General features: G+C 28.5%; 2 protein-coding genes across 2 annotated transcripts; both read right to left on the reverse strand.

The window, feature by feature from the left end:
* Positions 1-380: 380 nt before the first annotated feature.
* LOC145842402 (uncharacterized) lies at positions 381-10,897 on the reverse strand. The gene is made up of 11 exons (XM_082949833.1): positions 10,759-10,897; positions 8,843-8,925; positions 7,748-7,803; positions 7,252-7,369; positions 6,304-6,446; positions 5,825-5,952; positions 5,543-5,642; positions 4,590-4,713; positions 3,503-3,657; positions 2,972-3,132; positions 381-2,186 (listed from the first exon to the last, which is right to left on the reverse strand). Exons 1-11 carry the CDS (start codon positions 10,824-10,826, stop codon positions 857-859), a joined length of 2,466 nt encoding a protein of 821 aa, XP_082805959.1. The 5' UTR covers positions 10,827-10,897; the 3' UTR covers positions 381-856.
* Positions 10,898-11,065: 168 nt separating this feature from the next.
* LOC145841913 (COP9 signalosome complex subunit 5-like) lies at positions 11,066-12,295 on the reverse strand. The gene has a single exon (XM_082949213.1). The coding sequence runs from the start codon at positions 12,282-12,284 to the stop codon at positions 11,274-11,276; it is 1,011 nt and encodes a 336-aa protein (XP_082805339.1). The 5' UTR covers positions 12,285-12,295; the 3' UTR covers positions 11,066-11,273.
* Positions 12,296-22,474: the final 10,179 nt, after the last annotated feature.

Below are 22,474 nucleotides of genomic sequence, written 5' to 3' on the forward strand. Positions count from 1 at the left end.
TAATATCAATAAATCCAAAATAATGAATAGTTTTTAACTAAAATTTGTAGGCATTACTTAAAGTTTGAAACCATACTGTATAACTAAAAGTTGCTATACGGATGTCTATCTTAATCTTCCTACAATCTATAAAAAGCTTATTTAACTTATTTATATTTTTAATTCGGAAACGGTTAAAGAAAGTTGAATTATTAGGAAAATACACACTCTAATTACAAAAAAAAAACCTTTTAAGTTAAGTTTTATTTAAACAAACATAAAAACTTTAAAGAACTTATAGTACAAAAAGATCTTTTTTAAGCAAAACAAATAAGAATTTTTTTTAAGGAATGTTTTAAAAACTTGATAAAAATATAAAAGTCCCATTGTCGACTTTATCATTTTGAAGTCTTAAGCAGCTGACTTTAAAATTGTCATATTAAATTAAAACAGTTCTTTAAAAAATTGAAGAATCAAATTACAGAATCATGATTACCAAAACAATTGCAATTACAACAGTGATAAACGTCACGGCTTTAAATGGATATGTATAAAGCAAACAGTACGTAAAACAAAAACAAACACTGAGACTCGACACTAACAGAAAAATAACAAAAAATATTTTGTTCATACAGATAAAAAAAGTACTGAAGAAAACCAAAATGTATTTAAGAGGCATTTTTAAGTAAAACATTAACAAACTTCAAAACGTAACAGTTGTATTGTGTAAGCACAAGTTTTAAACAAGATTTTCATGTTAGACCAGCACCGGATACTGCAATGATTGAGTCCACGTTAAACTGCAAAAATTTCCTGAAGCTCGGAACTAAACGTCATTTTCTCATGCGCCCCACACTTCGACCATTTTGTGAAAAATCTACACAGAACTTTCGATCGAGTCGATGATTTCGTCGTTTCTCACAGTGAAGCTCATCGTCCTCGACATGAGCACTAGCGGCGTCGGAGGGCGCACGGACGCCGGCGAACTGTTGCGCGCGGCGATGTCGTTCAGCGACATGGTAGTCTGCGCGAAGCTCTTCTGTGACGTCACATTCGACGCGTTGACGCGCTGCCGCATCATTTCCTTGAGCAGCGGCGAGTTGTGGCCGCCGGAGAGCTCAGATCTTTTGCGCGGGTAGGTCTTGCACCGCGGGTTAAACACGCGCTCGACGGGCGGCGGGAAAACGTCCAAATTTTCCAGGTAGTCGATGCTCGACGAAAAGTCCGACTCCTTCGGCGGAGCTTGCTCGTTTATGACGCAGCTGTTGCGTATCGTCGCGCCTGAGCAGTGGCGGCCGAGGCGGGAAGTTATGCCGCGAGATGCCGCCGGGCTACTGCGCTGCCGCGGCAAGGTCCGGTTGCCGCCGTCGAAAGCGGGAAATCCCGACGAGCGGAACTCGGGGCCGATGCGGGACAGCCGCTTCTGCATGTCGATGCGGCATTGCAGCCACGCCTTCTCCTGAATTTTCTCCTCCAGCAGCCGATCGATTTTCTCGCTTTCGCTCGCTGCCACTTTGCGCTGCATTTTGTCGTGCAAACAGGACGACTGCGCGCGAGCCGGCAGCGTGCGATATCGGCTTTTCGACAAATCGACCTCCTTGACTTTTTTCTCTTCGCGCGCCAACAGCAGCGAGAGGTTCGAAGACTGGCTCTGGTGGCCCAAACTTTTTCCCGCCTCGCGCAGATCGGACGACGAGCTGGCAAGCTTCTTGCGCGAGTCCCGCATCAGCTCCTCCATGGAGCACGTGCGGGAAGAGCAGGAAGAATTTGAACTGCGCGGCCACGTCCGGCAGTTGGCGCTCTTCCTCGCCTCCTCCACCCGCTTCTCCTGGAAATTCCGCATCGGGCTCATTTCCACCTGCTCCACCTGGTGGTGACTCGAGCGGTGGTTGCAGCAGCCGATGCGCGGGTGGAAGCACATGTAGTAGACGATCATGACCAGGATGCCCAGTATGTTGACCGCCGGGACGAGGCAGACCAGCTGCAGGGCCGTCATCTGCGGCATCTCGGCCATCTCCGCCACGTTGTCGTCCAGTGACAGGCCCGAGGGCAGCATCTCGTTGAGGCCGGCGCGGCTGTCGCGGCGGAAGAACCAGAGGACGGCGAAGGCGACGTTCTCGATGAGCGTCCAGAAGTAGTAGACGGTCATCTTGTACTTGTTGATGGAGTCCTTTTTCACGTTCACGTAAGTGAAGTGGTACCCGAACCTGCGTAAGAATAAAAGGTTGGATGAAAACGCGAGCTGTGTTTAAAACTAACTTTGATTTTTTTTTGAAACAAAATTTTTATAACATATTTAGTTGGTGACAATAGTATATATATTATTAACCAGTGAAAATAATGATTAGAAACGTTTAACTTTGTTGGAAGCAAAATAATTGTAATCATACTGCTTTTAAAATTGAAGTTTTTTTTTTGTTAGATAAATTTTATAATGCGTAGATATTTACTACATTTAATTTATTTTGCAACTAGATTGTTGTTATTAGCTAACATGAAAACTGTTTATTAATAGAACTTATTATTGTGCTTATCATATTTAAGTATATAACTTGAAATGTTAGTAAACAATGAATTTTTTTTTTCTAATACATTAATTAATTGTTTTTATGTGTAAACTTTTGACTATTGAACTTAGAATAAATATTCAGATAACAAACCAAAATGACTTTATAAACTAAGTGGAAGAAAAAAAAATCTAGTTTCCACATAATTTATATATAATGTTAACAAGACAACATTTTCAATTAAAATAATAATTTTTTAAATATTTTGGAATTAGTTTTAGCTAAATTTATAAGTACTCTATACTGTAAACATTTTCTAATTAAGCTCAACATATTTTATATGTAGTTTTCTATTTTGAAAAAAGACAAGTTTATGAAAATGACACTAAATAAAGAACATACTGAGAAACATATAAAAGAGTCAACAAAACAAAATCATCATAAGTTTGTTCATGCTTTAAAACAAAACTTTAGCAGTAACCAACCCGAACACCAAAGCGTCGAAAGCCCTGGTGAGGCAGCCGGCTTTCTTGCAGGCGTTCGACTTGTAGTTGCCCAGTGCCACCCACGACACGACCAGCCTGACGCCGAAGCAAACCGCAAATATGATGGCGTCCGCGTCGAGCAGCAACGCGAGCGCGCACACCTGTGTGTTGCGAGAAGGTGTTAGTGATGAATGGAAAATGTGGAGAAAAATTGTTTGAAATTTGGTATCGCAAAATACTACGTCGTGAAGCTATACAAAAATTTAAGCAAATTTATCACTGATATATATGGTATATAAAGGTTAAAATGGTATAAGCTGTATAAAAAAGGGTAATTTAATACACAAGTAATGCATAAGTTAAGTTTATCAAAAATAAATTAAGTGTAGAAATAGAATAATAAAGATTATATTTTATCTGGATGATCGAAAATACAACCTTAAAAAAACTAAGCCACACTTAAAAAAAAACGTTACTTATTACATGCTGGTAAATTCAGCTTGAAAAAAAGTCGACAACAAACCGACTTACCCTGGCAAGCAAGGTGAGCGCCTGATAAACTGCAATGAGGAGGCAGCCGACGAATGTGAGCTGGTGCTTCGGTTCGGGACGAACTTCCCGGATGGACTTCTGGTAAAAAACGTAACCGACAGCGAACCCGAGCAGCGACGCGCCGCAAGACACAACTGGAGATTATAAATTTATTATAAACAAAAAACAATAACAAATATACCTTACTCAATGATGTAGGAGAATTAACAAGTTCGATGATAAATATATTATTCTATAACTTTTGTTGAGTTTTTTGATTAAAACCATTGACTATTTCAATTTCAACATGAACATAATATTATTTTCAAACTAGTATTTATAAGCATACATATTAATACAGAAGTGATATGATCAGATAGCGTTCTGTCATAAGTATAAAAGAAATTGAACTATGCTAAACATTTAAAAGTGTTTTTTTAAATTTTTAAACTCATATATATATAAAGCTTGAATGTATAATCAAGTTTCAAAACAAGTCAAGATAAGCATATAAAACGGACACAGAGGAATACTTTCAATATCGCACGACAAAACTATCTTATTATTTATTCATGACGCAACTCAAAAAATCTGACATCGTGACAGGCTTGTGCACGATAAGGCTTGAATTCTTTTCGCAAAATAAATCTTATAATTTTCTCAGCATCCGGCTCGAAGTTAATTCCTCAAACAGAATGAAGCCGCTTCGGTGAAACAGTTTTCTTGTGAATTTGAAACTAGCACAGAATAAAGGGTGGATAGTTAAATTAATTAGTTTCAATACTAATTAATTTGCTTCATTAGTTCTAGCATTATTAAAACCAAACTAATAAAAAAATTACTTTATTGTGCAATTCTATGCTATGAAATTTAAGTTTCTAAAATAATATAAAAATAGTTACTAATTTGTTTATACTTTGAAGCTTTTCATTAAATGCTAGAATATTTTATGTTCTATAAACTACTTTTAGCTGATAAAAATGAATTTACAACTAAAATTTTAAACCAAAAAAGTGTTTATTATAGATACTCATACACCAATTCAAATTTGTTTTAGAAACAAACATTACAACAAGATGAATCTCACGTGTTATGAATGCGATTTGTCGTGAATCGATAATAATGTAGGCTTGCAACACCAGCTGCGGTGCAGACTCCATGAACGACTCGACTAATCGAATGTGGTTGACTATTTCCGATGACTTGCGCCACTTGAATAATTATAAAATTGAAAATTTCTGAATAAACAAAAATATAGCTTAGGAGTTAATCGTTGAAAGATATTAGTAAGTTTGATCTACATAGTATATACACTTTGCTAGCACGTTATGTTAGAGAGAACTTTAAAAAAGCTTTCATAAAAGCATTTTGTAAATTAGTTGAGTTTATATGTGTTTTTTTAATCCTTGGTTATTTTGAAAATGAATTAATATTTTACTTAAAGTATTTTGAGCTTTTAATTAAAATTCCTTCTAATTTTATAGTTTAAAATAAAACAAAACAAATTGAGTGTTATTAAAGATAACTTTATATCGCACGCACAACAGAATTGTTTACTCAAGTCATAAAAACTCAATATTAAAATTGAAAGTGGTGAAAACACTAATTTCTTTAAAGTTTCCAACTATTTCTAAAAGCTTTTAGACAACTAAATTGGCTCGCTTTTTGCATAGTTGCACTTTTTCCAGATTATGGAAAGAGTTGTGCGACGTTTAATTATTCATAGCGGCATTTACTACTCGTGTATGATGAATAGTGTTAAATAAGTTTCTAGAAAAATTTACTTGAGAGTTTTTCAGTTCAACGCTAATAACAGATGATTTATTGCATAAAATTGCTGAGAACATCTAGTTCTAATTTATAAAAAAAAAAAAAAAATTATCTAGAACTTGAATTCTGCTTTTTAAAATTGCAACTTAATCATTTACACCGTTGCAGTTAAAGCTGTAAAAATGTACTGTCATATTTAAACTACTATTTATTTGTGCGACTAGTTGTTTCTGACATCACAGTTTATAGTAATACGCAGGAGAAACTCACTTGATCATTGAACAGCTTGAATCGATTTTCGCTGTTCCTGCTTCCGACCAGCAGCTTCTGCTCGAGCGATTTGAATCCCGCCTTCATTATGCGCAGGTACCTTGCAAAATCGATAGCAGCAGTTTAATCAAGCGGCACGAAAACAATTTATTTACTTACGCATAAGAATTTACAGTGTTCCTAGGGTTAAACGGTTCATGTAGATTTATAAGAACTTTATTAAATGGAAGAAAACGTTTGTAGGGTGTGACATTATAAAAATTTGTTTATCAACAAGCTAACCTGAGCACCGGGCCAAGTTGAAGTATGTGGAGCAAATAAACAAAGGCGGCCGAAAGCGTGCACTTTCTGCGCCTCTTTTTATCGATTGCACGATCCGGATAGTTGTGTTCGAAAACAGCCGAATAAATCTGTAGAGATATTTTTTCAACTACTCTACACTAGTCTTTTAATTTGTTTTAAGTCAAGTATGTTTGAATATTAAGAAAAAAGTATTACTACTTATAAAACAGTATTTTTATGTATTTCATTATAGCTGTATGAAATTAAGCTTTTGAAATGTAAATTTGAAAATATAACAATTAAGCTAGGAACTTTTATGTCTGTGTAAGGTCAGTATTTATAATGCGTACTTACAAGAAGCTTGTATGCCTTCTACAAACAAAAGATCAGCAGATGTTTCTAAAAATGTATCTTGTAAATAAAACTTAATTACTTCTTTCTCTTAAATTTTCATCACAAACTTTTTATTGAGAACAAACTTGCAGCACGACGGAGGAGAGGGCGGTAATCGATATGGTGAGCACGAAGTAGCTGAAGAAGGCTTCTCTCTCGCGCATCTTGTAGTAGTGCATGCTGTTCAGCACATCCGTCACCACGTCAAGCACGTACAGGCACATTGACACTGTGAACAAGTTATTTGAATATCTCATGTATAAATTAATGTGTTTTTGACTTGTTGTTAGTGAAATTACATACTAAAATGGTTAGTTGGTTTGTAAGGAACATGAAAACTATGAATACCTTTGGCACAAATATCACAAAGTTTTTTAAGAGGTAATAAAATAAATACGAATGCCTATTAATTTGAAATTTTTGTATATAAAAAATTGTAGTTCTACTGATGAAATTTTAGAACACTCACACTTTTTTATAAACTTAAATTTCAAAATTTGTATCTGAAACTGTTAAGGTTGTTATGTAGATAATAAATAGTTTCATAAAGATTCTAAATTAAAACTATGATATTAATCAAGTTAAAGTTTTAAACAGAATTATATATCTTTTAAATACGGATATAAGGAATTATTTTGAATAAAAGGTATGTTTGTTAAGGAAAATAATAATAATAAGAGTGAAAATAATTTAATAAAGAAGTTTTCAATCTACAATGTATTAAGAAAATATTAAGTAGTACTAAAAAAATATACAAATTAAAAGCATAATTACAATGAAAATGTAACAAAAAAAAAATAGTGAGGATAGATATTATTTACAAGTAGTTGAAATCTAAAAGCTTAAAAACGAATTACTGTAGAGTTGTTTTAGTAAATTGACAGGAATATTATTTCAAAGTTTTAATTTATTTAAACTAAACTTATACCTAATTAATTCGAATGAAGTTATTACATAAAATAAAAATTAATTGTTGTTATTTAAATAGTAAAACTAATATTTAGCTATTAATAAAACAATAAACAATCAGTTACCTAAATGTCCACAAAAGTCCAAAATATTATAGCGCATCTTAGCATTTTTCCAAATAAACTTGCCATTTCCGTGGGCTTCAAACCCGAACAAGAGACGCAGCAGGTTCAGCTTTGTCACCTAAAAACAAAATATAACAACAATTTATTATCTGTTTTCTTTACTTTATTATCTTTAGATCAGTTTTAGTTTAATACCGATAATTAATACAATCATTAAGTATATATGAAAACTTACTTTTTAAACAAATAATGTAATTAAAAAACTTATTAGAATATATAGTACTTAAAGACATAATACATGAAAAACTTAAACTCTGTTAAAGTAGAAAAAAAAAATTAAAAAGACTATTGATCTTAAAGAAAGTAATCTTATGCACAAAAAAACCTTAGTTCAAGTTGTAAGTATCTTTAAGTAGTTTTATTACAAAAATTTCAATCTCACTAAACAACATAATATAAACTTATCTAAAACTATATCTATCATAAAACTACTCACTTTTCTTTTTTGTTGCGGAGTAAGTTTTTCATCACTATGCAAGAGTGATTCTTCGTCTATGATAATGTGTAAAATAGATAAATTAAGATATTAAATAGTTTTTTGTCGTATAAACAAACGGCTGTGTTTCGATAACTAGCTAAATCAAAAGCTCTATTTTTGTTTAAATTCTTAATATACTTTAAGCTATATTTTATTACAACTTTTTGAAAACAGCAATTTGTGCTATTAAAATTTGAATATGTACTTACTTAGTTAATAATACATTATAAGGACTTATAAATACCTCTAATCGTAACATTAGTTTAAAAAAATTCAAAACAATAAAATAATGAAAAAATTTGCAGTTAAAAGTACACAAAAATATACAAAATATCTAAATTGTGCATTTAAGATTGTATAAGTATATAAAATACAGTTTGCAAAACTACAAACTTTTTGGTATAGATCATAAGTTCTCAACAAACTTATATTTAAAATACTTAATAATTATCTAGATCTATAACAATGTAAGATCTAAACTTAGAAAAAAATAAAAACTCTGATTTTAATAGCTTATATTAAAAAACTTTGAAGCTAATGCTGTATTTTAATTTAGAGGGAGTTTGAACATTTTATTACAAAATTTATAAATTGTTTACATACAAAAGGTTGATTGTGAATTGAAACTAAATATCATAAAATAAAATCTATCAAAAATTTTTGTACAAATATATAGCAGATAGATTTTTTTTCAACTTAAAATAAAAACTTATTAAAATTTTTATTATTAGTAATTAAAAAAACATGACTAGAATAAAAAAAAAAAGATTTCTTCTAATTGTTGTTTTTATAAATTCAATCTGTAATGTTATTTTGTTTTACAAATGTGTTGTAAAACTTGAATAAAATTTCAAATTACTTATAGTTTGCTCGTTTCAAAAGCAACACATTGAACTCATTAATTATGATGTACATTTTATTGTACAATTATGAACAAGCTTTCTTAAACTCGTTTAAAAAGCATAAAATAAGACCAAAGACCAAATTAAAACGCCTTCAACGAATATTGAATATTTTGCCAATAATTAAAATATAAATTAAAAATCTACAAACTTTTTGTTGAATCATAGTGTAAGTTGTTTCCAGGGTCAAAAACAGCATCAGTTTCAGCAATGTTCCTTTGTTGTTGAATATCACTGCAATTTTTTTTTTATTCAAAATTATGTTTTTAAACATTTCATCAAGAAAAACAATAACATATTATAGAACATGATACTAAAAATGAATTAATTATTTTTTAGTCATATGGTCAAAAAGTAATTGTATTTTTTTTTATTTTTCAATGGTATTACTTCAAGTTTTTTTAACTTTTACAATAAAAATCTAACACGCTTACAAACATTTCAAATGGAAATATAAAGTTTATGAGAAAAATACTTACAACATAATTTTTATTTAATATCTAAATTATTACTTTTAGATTTATTTATAACAATTTATCTTTAAAGTATACATTTTAAGTTTATTTATTATATTTACTTTTAATTTAAATTAGTTCGTTTCAGTTACTTTTTTAACGAAAAAAACAGGTTAGATTTAGAATTAAAAATTTATATTTCCCCATATATTTTTTTTGACTTAATATCTAAATAACTGTTTATAAAACTTAGCGCAAATTGTGCTATCAAAAATTTACTTTATTAGCTATTTAGTTGGTAAAAAATAAAAACGAACTAAGTATTTGTTTAGTTTTTTTTTTAAACAATAAACCTGAATTAGTGCTATTATCGAATTAAGCAAGCGTATATATTATTAACGAAAATAACTTTTAATGTTTTAGTTATTCTTGTCTCTAACCTTACTCACTCCAAATTTAACACCTAAGGTTAGAGTATGAACTTAATACTTAAGATAAGCGGAGTATTTATTGATGAAAATAACAAAAGTGTAACAATACGTTTTTTAGCTAAGGTAGGTTAGGGACAAAAGTATAAAGCTTAAAATAGGCATTAAAAATAAAGGTATACAAATTCAGTGTATATAAAAATAACATATTAATTTTTAATTTTTGTAGAAGTTAAATAATGAATTTCTTATTAAATTTAAAAACTTTAATTTCAAATCATAAAAATTTTATTACCTATAGAAAAATTTAATACAAATTTTTTCATAAAAAAAAAAATAATGTAAAATTTCTTTATAAAGATTTTAAAGCAACTTAAACAACACCTGCGCTAACTGCGTAACAACTAACATACACAAAGTAAAAATAATTAGCAGTTCCATTTTAAGTTTTCATAACTTTTAAACCACACCTAATACAACTAATAAACATCTATTGTATCAGCCAAAGCTTCTTAGTTGTGCTTGGCAATAGAAAAACCAACGATGTATACTTTTTTCCCAATAAGTACAACATTTATTTTCGTATATCTATTATTCAAAAGTAGTATATGCATAATAAACTATTTCAATAATAAAAATAATGCATCAGTTTTCTGAATATAATAGTATGAATAATTATTACTAGACTTTTTTAACAAACACTTGATTTTTTATTATTTATCTAAGCTATTAAAAAATAAAGTGACAAAATACTATAAAAAATTAGGTTTAGATAAAAAACAAGTAGTAATCAAATTTTTGGGAAAAACCATTACAGTTGCATCTTGATCTACTTTACTTCAAATACTAAGTCAACTAAATACTGCTTTTACCTGCTTAAGTTAAATTTTCATAAAAAAAATAAAACTTTTATTTCATAAAAGATTGCCTAACTAAAAATTTTCATTTTTTATTAAAAACTATTGACATATATATTTTTTTTACTGAAAAATTAACTTAAATAAAAAGTACATGTAATCCTTAAATTTACAAAAACTATTTCTGTTTAGAAACACTCAAGTATAAAATAGGGAGTATAAAAACACACATAGGCGTTATAGATAATATAATAAGGATCTTTAGCAAATTTTATAACGTTAAAAATAAACGGATACTGTGTATTTCGAATTCCAGTTATAAATTACCTTTTATTTTGTGGTCTATCTGAAAAATTGTAGCTGGTGTTGTTTACAATTACAAGAGCATTACTCATTTGTGTTTAGTTTTCTTTTACATTAAGAACAATTAATTTTGTATGTTCCGATAGAGGTAATTTAGTTTTTGTTCACATTGACTTAAAACTAAAACGTAAAAAAAATAATTTAAAACAAATCTATAAGAATTATTACAAATCACAAAATTGTAATATATTTAGTTATAAACAAAAATCAAAATTTTATAAAATTAAATTATTAATTTTACTATTTTAATAACTTTTATAATTATTGCTTATTTGAATAGTAAAAAAAATATTTGAACCAAATTAAAATACATACTCATTGCCAATACAGCAACTTCATTCAACTTTTTTTAATGGCAAATTAAAAACTAGCTCAACTGAAAAAATATTACAGACATAAATGAAACTTATGAAGGAAAAAATTTACTTAAGTCTATGAAAATATGTCTAAACGTAGTACAACCTAAAGTCAAAACACAATTAGCTCATACTAAAAAGTTTCTGTTTGGTGATTTGGGAAATTAAGCCCTTTGAAGCTTCATTCGCCAGTTTTTGACAGTCTTGAAATGCTTTTCCTAATTTATCATCACTATTTTGCTTTTCAATAATCATCACAGACTGGTGACTTTTAAAAAGAGAGGTTTTAGCAGATTCCAACTTTTTGGCCAAATCAGAGATTTGGCCTGTCATGTAGTCTTGATTTGTTAACAAAGTTGAAGTGCTCAAAGTTGATACCCAATACTTGTTCCACAAGTTTTCTAAAATACGCTTGTCCAATGCAGACTTGAAGTATGAAATCTCTAAAGAATAGTATGATTTACAGTGAACACCAAAATCTTCAATTTTCTCCATTGGAACTGATTGATACTCACTCTGAGATTCATCCTCTGGCTTGTAGCCTTTGGGGTAAGTTCTAAACGCACCAATTTCAACTTTACCAGCGCTGATGGTTCTTGTCGGGTCCACTACAACAGCAAGGAAGGGATCTTGCCAGGTCTGCTGCAGCAACTGGGTCGAAACGTCAATGCCCGAAAGCCAGCAGCCGTAGCCAGGATGACTGTGGTACCAGCCGATGAGGTTTTCCTGCTTGCCCACTTTTTTCAGCGTTTCCAAATACTGGATCATGTACTCGTTGGCTTCATCACCCGCGTTCACTCTTGTCTCTGTGCCTTCAACGGGCAGGGCGTACGAGTCCATGACAATCATGGTGTCACCGTCGATCTTTCCCGTCATCACTCCCATCACTTCGATGGTCCCGCCAGATCTTGCGTGCATGGTCATCTTCAGCAGTGCCAATGCGGATATCTTGCACTTTTTGAAGTAGTGCGGGTTGTTTTTCCACGGCTTGCCAGACAGCATTTCCTTCTGAGACTCGCTGTCGTACTTGTAGATTGCATCAACGCTTTCAACCGGCTCTATGTCGTTGCTGGCCTCCCAGGTCTGCATTGCTGTGGAAGAGCTGCCAGATAACAAGCTTCCGTTGTCTGTCATTTTGTACAAAAGTTATCTGAAAAAAGTAGCATGTTGAACTGTTGTATTTTTTTATAAAGAAATTAAATTGTTTCGTTTTCGTATTTAGTAGTTAAGTATTTAACTGCTATGTCTAAGTAGTATTTTACTCCAAGCTTACATTATTTTATTCAAAGTAAACAAAAGAATACAACAGTATATAGTTTGTACAAAAATAATAAGTTGTATGCATTACTGCTTAAAAGACTAAGAGTATTAAATAAATCAAAACTTTATATACTCGTTTCATTTGCACAAACTACTCAAATTTTAATAATACTTCATGCAGTATTTAAGGATTTATAAATAATGTTTAAATGTGGGTATTGAAAATTTTTTTTTATGTTAAACTAATAAAAATTCTATAAATACGAACAAAGCAATAAATTTGAACAATAAGAGCAAAAATAAGTGTTAACAACTTTAAGTTAAGCAATATAAAAGCAATTTTTAAGAAATTATTTTTTACTTACGAAAAACAAAAGTTTCAGTTAGATTTTAAGTTTTCAGGATTGCCTCTTTGGGAAGAAACTATTTTTTTCTGATTACCAAAAACTAGCCTAGAAACTTATTACTTAGCTTTTCAGAATTTTAAGTTAAAACTTAGTAAACAATCTACTTCTTTTTTAATATTAAACTGTACTACATTTTTAAAATTTTTACGTGGATCACCATCGAAATTTTTTTGCTTGTATACTGAACTTTTGCATAGAAGCTTAACACACTAAAAGTTTAAATAAATAAGTTGACAACCTAAAAAAATTCAAGGCACCTTAATACACGTGCAAAGTGAATATGGTGTTTTACTTACAACTTACTTTGGTTTTATACTTTAACAAATATTACCTAAATTTAGAATTTTTAACAGAATTTAGCTTATCATAGAACTTACTTTTACCATATTCAAAAGTACTAACAATTTAAGAATTTTAGTAGTGCTAGTGGCAAAAAAAGTTAAGTTTAACTATGTAATTAAAAGACAACTTAATTTTTAAACATGATTTACTTCTTATTGTATTTTATTTCTGATAAGTCTAAGCTTTTGAAAATAAAATTAAACAAGTCTGATCAGCATGCTTCAAGTTTATAAAATAAATATAATTATTATAAATATAAATACTATAAATAACTCAGATAATTAAATGAAACACTAAGCATAGCTAAACTTTTATTAAAAAAGAAAGAAAGTTTATTATTAAAGTGTTTTAAAGCTCTAATATAAATAACTATTTTAAAAAAGTTTAAAAATTATTGTATCGCGTATTAACTCTAACAATCCTCTGAAAACTTGTCTTCAGAAGCACACTACACTTCGAAAGTGTTTAACAACTATAAAAGTTTGTATAAAAAAAATAAAATATATTTGAGAACTTTTTTCAACAGACCTTACTATTTTTAATGTTAGATTCTAAAAACACGATTATTGGTAAAAAAAAAAGAAGTGTATATCTAAAAAACAAAAAATCTCTTAAGGAATCTGTAAACTTATTTGAATTATTTTTTTAGTCACAGTTTAACTATTACCATTTCCAGCTATTTAAGTTACAAAACTTTGGTTAATATAAGTAGTACTTTTTAAATTAAAGTTTTAAAAATCAATTTTCTTTTAGTGAGCAGAAGTTTTCTTATATATAGTATGCTTATTTTTAAAACAACAATTTCTTAAAACATGCAGATCTATTGTTTTAACTAACAAAAACTAAACATGCACAAACAAAGTTAAAAAGTGAAGTGCAGAGTTATACATTTAGTTTGTGTTTTTCCAATAACATAGCTTTGATATCTTCATTAAATTTATTGTTTTCCAAGTTTACATCTCCTTTACAATTTTTAATGCTTTGTATTTCAGCATCAGTAAGATAAAAAATGTTGTTGTTTGAAAAGTTAATGTATTCAACTGAACTTGGCAAGCCAACAGGAAATTTAGTTATTTTGTTGTTTGAAAAATCAACTCTTTTAAGATGTGAAAGATTGTACAAACTGAAATCTGGTAAATCTTCCAAACAATTGTTTGCAATGCTTAGTTTTATCATTTTAGGGAAGGCTTTAATCAATTTCAAAGGCACACGTTTAAGTTGATTATCAGAAATGTCTATTTCAGTGACTTCAACTTCTTTCACAAAAAAGAAAAGAGCTTGAGGTATTTCCATTAAACCACATCCTTTAAGATCAATGATACCAGTTTCTCTAGCCTTATTAAACTGTAAAGCAACATTAGCAGCTTCTTTTACCATTTTAACTCTGAAAAATTATCATTTAATTAAAACATTTTTAAGTTTGAAAATGTTTGAGAGTATTAGGAGTAAAGTACAGTTATATTTCTATTCATGAAGAAAAAAAATAATAATTTACAGTTTTATATAAATTTCATATAAAAAATATATTTTTTAAAGGTTAACTTTGTTATTAACAAAACAATAAGCAAGGTATAAGTATATTTTATCACACATTCTATATTTTTAAATTAATAAATTGTACCCTTCACAGAAAATTTGTTCGCAAATAAGCAAAATATTTATATTCTGTGTTTTATTCATTTAAACTTAACTTTCCAGAGTTTCCCAATATAGTGGAAACAAACTTGTTAACAAAAACAGTTCTGAATTATACACTGAAACATTGATTTTAAAAAAAGTTGAAATCATGGGCAGTGCACAGGCAAGCGGACATTGACTATTTTAGTGTCTAAAAGGTTAAACCATGAGTTTTATTTAACTGTGTAGAGCAAGGTTTTTTCTTTTAAAAACTGGGTTTAGTTCTACTCTGCTTTGAGTGTATTAAAAGTTATGTCAGGTTAAAAGCAAAATTTTGCTTTTACAAAGTTTAAAAATAACTTGAACAATCATAAAATTTATGTCAAAATTAAGCCTAACAGTAACTGCAAAAAAACACCTGAAACTTTTATATGTATACTTTTTCTTAGGTTTTTTTTTTTGGTTTAGTTTAAAATCAAAAATTCAAAATTATTAAAACACGTAAAAAAATAAGTATATTATTTCTTATTTAAAAAACTGCTATTCTTTCTGAAAACTAATTGGTGTTTTTAAGAAAAATATAGGATATTTTAAAAAGTTAAAAATATATCAATGACATTTTTATTTCTTTTTATTATCATTCTAAATCATTCTAATTGTTGTTCAGATAAACGCAGTTCTAGTTATACGAATAAAAGTGAAACAAGTTGTATGGATAAAAGTTAAACCAGTTACTCAAATGAAGGCTGAACCAGTTGTTCAAATAATGTGAAGCCAGTTGTTCGAATGAAAGTGAAACCAGTTTTGGAGTGAAACCATTTGTTCGGGTGAAGTTGGAGTAGGATATTGTTGTCCTCTTTTCGGAAGCACCAGAATTATAAATTTTGTGTTTTTACGTTAATTTTAAACTTTAATTAGTTTAAATCATTTTTTTTTTTTATTTTTAATGTACAATTTTGGTTTATTTTTGTCTTTTTGTTGTATGTCTTTCTGTATAAGTGGCCTAGGTTTTGATGCCTGGGTCCTTCGTATGACAATACACTTACAATAATAATATATTTAATAATATTAAAAATTATAAATAATATTGACTGTTAATAGACAAAATAATCTTTATTTCCAGTTAAACAAGATTTGGGTCTACTGTGTTTTTGTAAATTTTAACAGAATATATCAAGAAAACATAATTAAGTTATTATAGTTATAGACAGATTTGTTTCAAGGCATTTTAGAACACCTAAAAGTTATTTTTTTTTTAACTTCCTTATCTTATACCTTAACCATTTTTTGATGTAATTATGATTTTATAAAAGCAGTTAAAATAAAAATAAAATAATTAAGTTTAAGCTCTTAACATTAAGTTCATTTGAAAGGCAATAAAATTTTTAATGTTGAAATAAATTTAAAACACTTATTTTACCTAGCTAACACATAACTATATCTATCTGACAAGAAAGGGCCATAGAAAAACTCCAGGTCTTCTTTATTAATATAAGTATTGTTAAAACTCTCTTAAATAGTATGAAAATATTTAAAAGATGCTGCTTTCAATGTGTTTTATATTAAGAGCATAGGGGGAGGGAGAGTAAAACACTTTTTTTTTGAAATTTTATCTTAATTTATATAGTTTTTATTAAGCTACAAAATGCACTTAGAGATTTTAAAAATTCAAATATTTTTTAAGATATAGCCGGTCAAAGTCGGAGGCAACAATAGGATCCTTATGGGAGGCACAAACTAAAACGGCAAGTAACTAAAAATCACAAAAAATCTACTCCCCCTACGTTTTTTGTGATAACAACCTCAAATTTCAGGAAATGTTTCTTGCAATATTTAGAAAATTTTGTTTGAAAGAATTAAAAAAAAAAAAAAAAAATAAAATAAAAAAAAAACTGTTTTTTTTTGTTTACTTTTAAATAATTTATATTTTTTAAATTCTTTCTGGAATTTTCTAAAAACATCAAGGAACACTTCCTAAAAGTTTAGTTAACTATCTAAAAAAACGTAGAAGATAGAATTTTAGTGAAATTGTCTGTTTTTGCTGTTTTAGTTTGCGCCTCCCCTAAGAAACCTATTATTGCCTCCAACTTTGACCGGCTGTACCTCAAAAATTAATTAGAATTTTCTAAATCTGTAAAAAGTATCTTGCAGCTTAGTAAAAACTATATAAAATATGATCAAATTTCAAAACAAAAGTGTTTTACCTCCTCCCCCCTTTTTATAAGCACCCTATGTACAGAGTAAACAAAAAAAAATCTGGATTTTTTTTCAATAAAAAAAGACTAAAACTAGTTATTTCCCGTTTCAAATTACAATAAAATATAGTGTAGCTATTTTTCTCAATAGTATTTCAAAAACAACTGCAAATAACTTTTGTTAAACTTTTTTAAATAAGCAAAAAAGAGGCAATAGTTGTACTTCATTGAGCATATTGTGACTAATTCAGATATTAGCTCTTTCAGGTGGCCAAACTCAGTTAATATGCTAAGAAAATATTAAGGAGCTTGGTACATCTGAAGACTTCCCGAAAAGTAAAAAACCACAAAGTCCTTGATCAAAGAAGAAGGCTAAACATGAACAGAGAAAAGGATAAGACAAAATATAAAGATATTGGCAAGGGAAAATGGCTTAAGATAATATATGAGAGTGTGACCACAAAAAATCTTTAAAAAAATCTAATTGGTTTGTTTTTCATATGTATAACTATTCCCTAGCTATAAAAGCAGATTTGAGTTAATTGTTATACTTTATTTCATACCTGTCATTCTTGTAATTTATTTGTCAAGAAACTTAACACAAAAAATATATTTATTTATTTAATATAGATCTTAGAGAATCAAATTAAAGATGGCTTGATTATATGCCCACTAGAAAATTGTACATATGAGACACCAGATGTTGATGCTTCTGTAGCTGCTTCTTTGCTAATTGTACATTACAATGTCATGTCCATATTGATGCAAGTTATTCAAAACCAAAGTCTACAAAGATGAACTGTTCTCAATTAGAGAATAACTATAACGAAGAGGTATGAGACATATTTCTGCAAAAAATAAATTATTTAAAGACAGCACAGAGATGTCAGAGCCAGAAAATGTAGTCAATTTTACCAGTGCTGCAATGAAGATTTTTGAAATACTATTTTAAAGGAAAAAGCAGACATAGCAAATAAAATTAATAAAAAAGAATTCTTAAGCATGACTAGCAGCCAACTGCCAGCTGTCATTCTTGTTTTTGTTAAATGTTCAAAAAATCTCAGTATAAGACAGGATACCAGATTGACTGAGAATACCAGATCATTTACTGCCCAATTAGAAGAAAAAAACCTGTAATTGCCCAAAAGGTGGTTACAATCAAATGATGGACTTCACACTTATAATTCAAAAAAACGTAATAGTGATCAAATCAGCAGATGAGGATATCCACAATGAGGTGCTAGGATGGGTAATTCTAGATGAGAAAGATGTCAATGAGACAATCAGTTTTAATTTTATAATTTTAACATAACTGCATTTTTAAATAAGAAATTAAATCACATTAGAAGTACGCTAAGTCAGTGTACATGATGATGTTATTAATCATTGCTTTGTCAGCAATAGATACTTAAATCAATCAAGGTTCTTTTAATTAAGTAATTCACAAATTTAAATGTATCAATTATAAATTTTAAATTTTTTTAATAATACAATGTTTCACTCGCTTGAAACTAGTCAAACGAGATCTTCAGTTGAATAAAATCTGTAAAACTTTTTGTAATAACATTTAGGGAGACAATAGGCTAAACTTGAAATAAAAGAAACTTAAATAAAATAATAATTAAAAATTTAATTAAAAAACTCAATAAAATCTAAGTAAAATTTATAGCTAAAAGTTACGAATATATGAAAATTATAATGTTATTAGATTAGGTTTAGAAAGATGTAAGTTACTTAATAATTTTATAATCTTAAAACTCAAACAAACAAATAAATAGTAATATTACTAACATTTAGCAGCCTTGCAAAATTTGTAAACAACTAACAAAGAAAACAACTCTTCAACTAAAGCATTATGTTAAATTTATTAATTTAAATATTTGCTTGTACAAGTTAAAATAGTGATTTACATATCAAATATTCTTAAGTTTTAAAATAAAGCTTTTTGAAATGTACACATGAACATACTAATTAGTTTTTTTTTAAAGAAGTTCCTCCGTCAGCGTTTGCTTTTTCCATTTTTTCATAGGTGCATGGTGTAAAATTTCCCATTTAATGATGTAGTTAGTATTGTTGCATTATAGCTTTTAAATATATTTGGATAGTTCGGTTCCGTTTTCCTTGTAAACTTTTATATCACTATTATTGCTGTACCACCTTGTTTTTAAAGTTCCTCCCGTGCTCACTACATATTGCTTTGTTTCTTTTTTTGTTGTAACCCATCTTTATAGATAACATTCTTGGTTAGGCATTTGTTTTTTAGCGGGCATAAGTTCTTGTTTCTACAATTATATAGTGGCTCTTCTGTGTCAGTATTTTCAGTTTTTTCTATATTATTTAAAGTTTTTTGTTGTGTCCTTGAATTAACATTTTTATGTTGCTCATACAACGCTAACTTACAGTTGTTTTTATTTATTAACTTGTTTAAACTGTTGTTTTGATTAAAATGCTTGTTGATTAATTCAAAAAACATTTTTCCTATATTTGTTTTCACTGATTTGCAAAATTGTGGGTTGAAATAAATAATTTTTCTTGTTCTGTTTCTTTTCTTTTTTTGTTTGTTAAAATCTTCCTTATAAGTTAGTTTATGTTTAAAACTTGATTTGTCTAAAGCGTTTTGGTATGTGCATATATTTTGGTCAAAAATATTTCTGTTTTTAAATAAATTAATCAGTCTATTTTCTATCATTGCTGGTAAGTCATTTTTAATGTTTAGACTGTTGTTTTGAATAAAATGCTTTTAGACTGTTCTTTATATTAAAATGCTTTTTAGACTATTGTTTTGATTAAAATGCTATGGTTACAACAAAAAAAAAAAGAAACAAAGCAGTATGTAGGGAGCACTGGAGGAACTTTAAAAACAAGGTGGTACAGCAACAATAGTGATATAAAAGTTTACAAGGAAAACGGAACCGAACTATCCAAATATATTTAAAAGCTATAATGCAACAATATTAACTATATTATTAAATGGGAAATTTTACACCACATAGGGCATATAAGAAAACCGCAGAGAATCTGCAGGACATTCACCTATGAAAAAATAGAAAAAGTGAACGCTGACAGGGGAACTTCTTTTTACAAAAGGAACAAATTAATATGTTCATGTGTTCATTTCAAAATTTAAGTTAGTAAAATGTTATTTTAAACTTAAAACATTTAGATAAGTAAATCACTGTTTTAACTTGTACAAGCAAATATTTAAACCAATTACGTCACAATACAATTATCAAACTTTTTTAAACTAATAAATTTAACATAATGCTTTAGTTGAAGAGTTGTTTTCTTTGTTAGTTGTTTACAAATTTTGCAAGGCTGCTAAATGTTAGTTATTTATTTGTTTGTTTATTTGTTTGTTAATATTTACTATTTTATTTGTTTGTTGGAGTTTAAAGATTATAAAATTATTAAGTAACTTACATTTTTCTAAACCTAACCTAATAACATTATAATTTTCATATGTTAGTAACTCTAAGCTATAAGTTTTACTTAGATTTTATTCAGTTTTTTGTCTTTATTTTCAATTTTTTTTTTTTTTTTCAAGTTTAGTCTATTGTCTCCCTGAATTTTATTATAAAATTTCTTACAGAGTTAATTAAACTGAAGATCTTGTTTGAATAGTTTGAAGCAAGTGAAACATTGAATTGTTAATAAAATTTATAATTTACAATTGATCATTCTCCTTTTTTTTAAGTTAAGAACTTTGATTGTCATCTTTAAAGTATAAAGTATACAATTTAAATATATGATCAAAAATATTTAAGAAAGAAATCAATTTAAACTGAATATTCTTACATAGAAAAATATGTATTTAGTTCAAGTTCAGACAGTTACTAAGTTACTACTAAACAGAATACCAAACTGCTATTCTCTTATTCAGTTAAAATAGTTAACAGAAGAACATTTCAGAAAAAAAAATCTGACCTGATAGTGTAGGGGTTGTAATATGCACATCTTATCATTAGTGAGTATACAAACTTTTATTTCCATACATATTGTAACTTTGTCAAACAAATTAATTCAATATTTAAATGCTAAAAATGAGATTTAGCTATGACACCATAATTACTCAAGGGATCACCTTAAAATTAAAAAGTGCTCCTATTCAAGTCATCATTAGTGAGTATACCAGGGTTGCCAAATGTTTTTGGTAAATTTTCTTAAGGTTTTCAAAATTTCTTTCAAGTTTTTAAAATAACATATTTTAGGATCTTATTTTAGTTTAAGGTAAAAAACTGTGTTAAATAGAATAATGACACCAAAAAGATATCTTAAAGCTTCTTTAAATGTGTTTTTTTGATAAAAACAAACTTGATGATGACAAATTTTTTTTTATCTAAACAATAGATTTTTTATGTCAAATCAAAATTTTATTACTCATTTAAAAATTGGTTAAAACCCCAGGTTTTTAGTGATTTTTGTTCAAAATTTCAGGTTTTTTAGACTAAATTTTCAAATTCCAGGATTCCAGGTTCTTTGGCAACCATTGTATATGAAATTTCAATTCCATACATGCAGTAACTTTGTCAAACTAGTCTTTTGGTTTTCAAACACAACTATCTCTTGATAATAATTCTATGGGTTGTAATGATGGCTTTGATAACTCTCTGACTTGAACATAGCAAGATCAAAATCCAGTGGTCAGCACAAACAATATTTCATTAAAGTGTTTTAGAGATGTATTATATTCTATGGTCAGTTTCTAGAGAACATATAAGAATGAGAACTTGAAACTTTTTTTATAAGTAGATATAAAAATGAAAATATGCAGTTTAAAATCTTTCAGTACTTTGCATTTAAATAATCATGTTTTTAACGATTTCTTTTAAAATTATTTTTCAATATCTGTAGACCACTGGGTTTTGATCTTGCAACATTCAACTCAGAGAGTTTACAAAACCTTCAGGCCACAATCTATATAACCCCTCTATTTATAGTATTTTTTGTACAATTACTTAACAAAAATTTAAAAAGAACACTTAAAAACATGCAATGGTGATTTTTTATGACCAATTATTTTACAAGCCATTTCATTACTTTCATTCACAAAACTTTAACATTTTGACAAGCACTCAACTGTAAATTAAAGAAAGTTGATTTAAAGTTCTAATTTAACTCTTGAAGATTAGTTTTATTGGTTATTCCCCAGTGTTGTAAACCATACAACCATACTTGCATTTGGTTACAATTTCATTTTTAAGACTACTAACATGATATATTATATTTTACATATATTTTACTTATATTAAGCTATAAATCTAAAATTTATTAGCATTTAAAATCGTAACTAATTTATAAATTGTACAAATATTTTATTTTGTAAAAGTTAAGAAAACAAAAAACTTTATATCTATTTAGACTTGTATTTATTTGCATAATAAAACATATTTTTGCCAAAATTTGAGCTCAAATATTTTTTTTCTTTTAAAAAGTTCTTAGCAATATTATTATTATAGTTATTATTATTGGAGTTTATTGTGCGAAGATGGACTCGGGCATTAAA

This window comes from Thalia democratica, chromosome 8, assembly GCF_965202585.1.
Source record: "Thalia democratica chromosome 8, ktThaDemo2.hap1.1, whole genome shotgun sequence".
Lineage (NCBI taxonomy): Eukaryota > Metazoa > Chordata > Thaliacea > Salpida > Salpidae > Thalia > Thalia democratica.